Source organism: Bison bison, unplaced genomic scaffold (genome assembly GCF_000754665.1).
Source record: "Bison bison bison isolate TAMUID 2011002044 unplaced genomic scaffold, Bison_UMD1.0 scf7180017864063, whole genome shotgun sequence".
In the NCBI taxonomy this organism is placed as follows: domain Eukaryota; kingdom Metazoa; phylum Chordata; class Mammalia; order Artiodactyla; family Bovidae; genus Bison; species Bison bison.
This window is the reverse complement of record NW_011494635.1, coordinates 7,982,385-7,987,087: the sequence shown is the minus strand read 5'-3', so window position 1 is coordinate 7,987,087 and position 4,703 is coordinate 7,982,385. Positions and strand designations below refer to the sequence as shown.

The following is a 4,703-nucleotide window of genomic DNA, read 5'->3' as shown; positions in this document are numbered from 1 at the left end:
TTTGGGGCTCCAAAATCACTGCAGATGGTGATTGCAGCCATGAAATTAAAAGATGCTTACTCCTTGGAAGGAAAGTTATGACCAATCTAGATAGCATATTAAAAAGCAGAGACATTACTTTGCGTCCATCTAGTCAAGGCTATGGTTTTTCCAGTGGTCATGTATGGATATGAAAGTTGGACTGTGAAGAAAGCTGAGCGCCAAAGAATTGATGCTTTTGAACTGTGGTGTTGGAGGAGACTCTTGAGAGTCCCTTGGACTGCAAGGAGATCCTAAAGGAAATCAGTCCTGAATATTCATTGGAAGGACTGATGCTGAAGCTGAAACTCCAAAACTTTGGCCACCTGATGTGAAAAACTGACTCACTGGAAAAGAGCCTGATGCTGGGAAAGACTGAAGGCAGGAGAAGGGGACAACAGAGGATGAGATGGTTGGATGGCATCACTGACTCGATGGACAAGAAAAAGAGTTTGAGCAAGCTCCAGGAGTTGGTGACAGACAGGGAAGCCTGGTGTGCTGCAGTCCACGAGATCATTAAGAGTCGGACACAACTGAGAGACTGAACTGAACTGATTCTTGGCTCACTACAATATATTCTACTAATACAATGAAGTGAAAGTAATCTTTTTATGTCATGTTATTCCCCACCTAAAATCCTCTATCTCTATCCCAAATTAATTTCAACCACTCAGAGACAATGCAAAACTGTTCCCTAATGCTGACAAGAGCTAGGTTTTGCTTCTGGTATTACTTTCTACTTGTTTCTCTTTCTAAAGGAAATAAAACATGCCAAAGAGGATATATCTCTTCTTGAGTCGGCTCTGAAGCTGCCCAGGCTGCCCAGGTTCAAATCCTGGACAGATGAGCAATCTTAGGGAAACTGCTAAAGCCCCTCTGCTCTCAGTTTCCTCCAGTTAAGATCACTTTTTACACTCACTGATTGGCTAGACTTGCAAACAGTTACAACTCAATAAGGGTATTATTTAGGGAAGGAGATTAGCAGGGAGCTGTATAACAAGTGCCAGCACCACGGCAAAAATGCAAACTTGCTTGTGAATTATTCAGACATTTATTTGGGTGTTCCTAAGGCCATTCTCCTCCTATTTACACTGCATGCAACACTAGGGGAAAGACTAAACCTTAAAAAAGACTGGTTCGCAAATCAGACCACTAAGCACAGACACTTTGCAGTTGCACAACTGCAGACTATGAAGGGTCAGTACTCAGAGCCACCACACCAACTCAGCTGTCCACACACAGGTGTGCCATTATAATGCCAGTTAGAAAAACGTTCAAAGCAATGTCATTTATGATAGCAGGAAAAAAAGAAAACACGTTTAATGTAACCAAAAACTGAACAGCTAAAGAAATGATGGCAAATCAACATAAAATACCACAGGGCAAGTACAAGGGTATATACAGATGAAGTCTGCTACGGGGGGAAAGCATGAGGTAAAATATGTATAAACATACTGTTTAAAACTACATAAAAATGTATGTACTCTTTAATAAGAGTTCCACTTTCTACAGAAGGCAAATCTGTTATAAAGTTTTAAAGAACACACATGTTGTGAGCCCAGATGGTCTCTTAATGATGATCCCTTCTAGTTCTAGTATTCAGTGATCCTATGAAAACCTAAAGTGTGCAAATACTCTGAAAAACTGGTGAGCAGAATACACATACTTTACAATACCAGATGTCAGAGATGTGTTCTGTGACACCAGGGTATTGCGTAGCAAAGCTGGACCAAGAACCAGCCATGTAATACTCGACTGTAAGACATAAACTCTTTACAATGACAAAAAAATCATGTGCAGGCAGCACTAGTTGCAAATCATTTCTCTACAGAAATGAATATTGAATGCTGGCTCAAGTGTTATACTTCTTTTCTAGGCAGGTCTTATCGCAATTGTTTTCCACAACATAATTTAAAAAACAAGCGAACCCCAAACCAAAACCCACCCATAGAATCCAAGTATCTAGTTTTATGCCCTAACACATGAATCAACCAAGAGGACGTGGGAGATTTGATCTAAAACAGTTTTTTAAATCTGTCAGTGATTTCTGTATAATGTTAACTCTTACATTTGACTTTCAAATGACTTAAAATATTATAAAATTCACTTAAAATCAGTGTAAGATACAGTATGCAAAAAACCTACATACATAATAATGATAAAATTCAGTAGTTTGGAGGACACCCTTCATTTTTTAAAATTCTGCCTTATTAAAAATATATCAACAATGCAATCCCCGCCTTTAACTTCTATATGAGCTGCTTATAAGTTGGGGTGTAGATGAGGCCGCTATAAATTTTGTAATATTACTTTTAAAATTTTACATTTACTTTAAAAAAGACTTAAGTTTAAAATTCACTTAGAACACTGCCAACCTAAACGTGCCTGACTCCAAATGCATCTGATATATGAAAACGCAAACAGTGAAACCAATGTTCTCAGTAAAAATATGACATCTGTGCTTTAAGGAATACAGGCTGTTGAAATGTAAAGCTAATCACACACAACTAGATGATGAGTGAACCATTAACAACACTGTGATGAAGAGATGAAATTAATACACGTGGCACTCAGCTGTCTGCAGAGCTACACGCACACACCAGAAGAGAATACACAGTACTGACATATACTGTTCCCAAGCGGGTCCTCCCCCACTCTCTTTTTGGGGAACATTCACATTTTCTAATTTCTTTACAATTAATATTTACTATAATGCATTGTCTGTGAGCTTTAGCTATGATTAATCTCTGAACTGAATTACCTGACTCAAAGCTGGAATGGAACTTGACTGAGAAGTTGTCTGAGATATGGGACCATTCATCTGTAAAATTGAAAACACCAGACACACCATCACTACCATGCAAAGAAACACATTTTCAAACCATGGTAATTTAGCAAAACAAAACCCACTGAGAAAAGCACACTTATATGACAAAGAAATTTAATGAGATAGTCAAAATGATGTAAGAGCCTTGAAATTTAAAATACTTTTAAATTCTGACTGGTGTTATTCTTTGTCATTTCAACTGGAAAAATTAAGAAAACCTACTTTTCCCAACATCATTTAGAAACTTTAAATATCATTGCCTGACATGATAATAGCTTACAATAAACAAATACACTCAAAATTTTAAATCTGTATTATAATTTCTAATTAACTCTTTAAATAAATACCACTACAATGGCTATCATATTATTAAAATATTTATAAATCACTGCCTTTATCTTAGTGATTTTAAGTCCAAAGCTCTAAGTCTTAAGAACTATAATGCCTGTGTTTTCTCTATCACTTAGAAATCTGAAATTTCCTCTACTAAGCAAGCCCTAAGTATACTCAGAATTTACCCCTATATTTAAGCATAAGTGTTCTGAGTAGAGTGCAGAGCCTGTTATCACAACAGAAGAGGGTGCACGGGCCAGCGCTGGCCTGGACGCCCACTCACCAGATGCGCGCTGTCTTTCCCTTCTTGGACTCGCTGGCCCTGCGGTTCAGCCACGACCTTAGTGTCCTGATCAGAAGTCATGAGCTGTTTACTTTGTGGCTCCACTGGGAGAAGTTCAATGTTAGCCAGAGAATCCTGTAAAACGACAGACAGTAAATTGGTAACTTGAAGTGCAGAGGGTAATTTAATTCTAAAATGAAACTATTAAGCAGTTTTAAAATCCTCAAGTTTTCTAGGTCATACGTTTATCCCTCTGCAGTCTAAGTAGTTTAAAGAAATGTGCCAATAATGTCCACCTTTCACACCCAAGAAATTACATTAAAAAAAAAAGTTTCTAATACCATTTGCTAACTATAATATTGTAAGATTTAGAAACCAAATGTTAACATATACAAACCCACTCATGTCCAGAAATTCATTTTTTAAAAACAGAAAATTATCAAAGTACTAGAACTCCAATTTGGGACTGATGAATGCCAAATTTATGTATATATAGAACTCTGTAATACTCCTAGAGGAAAACATAGGCAGAACCCTCTGACATAAATCACAGCAACATCTTCTTGATCCATCTCCCACAATAATGTAAATAAAAACAGAAAGAAAGAAATAGGGCCGACTTAAAAGCTTTTGCTCAGCAAAGGAAACAATAAAACGAAAAGACAACCCACAGATTGAGAAAATACTTGCCAACAATGCAACCAATAAGAGATTAGTCTCCAAAATTTACAAACAGCTTAAGACACCTAACAGCATCAAAATAAACAATCCACTCAAAAAATGGGCAAAAGACCTGAAAAGACATTTCTCCAAAGATAAACAGATAAGCAACAGGCACAAGAAAAGATGCCAACATGGCTAGTTATTAGATAAACGCAAATCAAAACTACAGTGAGATATCACCCCACACCAGTCGGAATGGTTAAATACAAAAAACCCACACACAATAAATGCTGCAGAGGGTGTAGAGAGAGAGAAACCCTCCTTCACTGCTGGTGGGAATGCTAACTGGTACAGCCACTATAGAGAACAGTATGGAAGTTCCTTAAAAAACTAAGAATAGAGCTACCATATGACCCTGCAATCCCACTCTTGGGCATGTATCTGGAGAAAAACATGATTCGAAAGGTTATATGCACCCCAGTGTTCTTTATAGCCCTGTTTACAGTGGCCAAGACATGGAAACAACCCGAATATCCATCAACAGGGGAATGGATAAAGATGTGGTACATACATACAATG

At 37.6% G+C, this 4,703-nt stretch overlaps 1 protein-coding gene across 1 annotated transcript in view; it reads right to left on the bottom strand.

Annotated features, from left to right (window-relative positions):
- The window catches only part of LARP4B (La ribonucleoprotein domain family, member 4B), a 57,259-nt gene extending 53,299 nt beyond the window's left edge, over positions 1-3,960 (bottom strand). The window contains exons 1-2 of the mRNA XM_010836411.1: positions 3,462-3,960; positions 2,780-2,839 (exon numbers count right to left, since the gene is read on the bottom strand). Of these exons, the coding sequence (XP_010834713.1) occupies positions 2,780-2,839; positions 3,462-3,542 (141 nt within the window). The 5' untranslated portion in view covers positions 3,543-3,960. The remainder of the gene's footprint in view (positions 1-2,779; positions 2,840-3,461) is intronic.
- Positions 3,961-4,703: the final 743 nt, after the last annotated feature.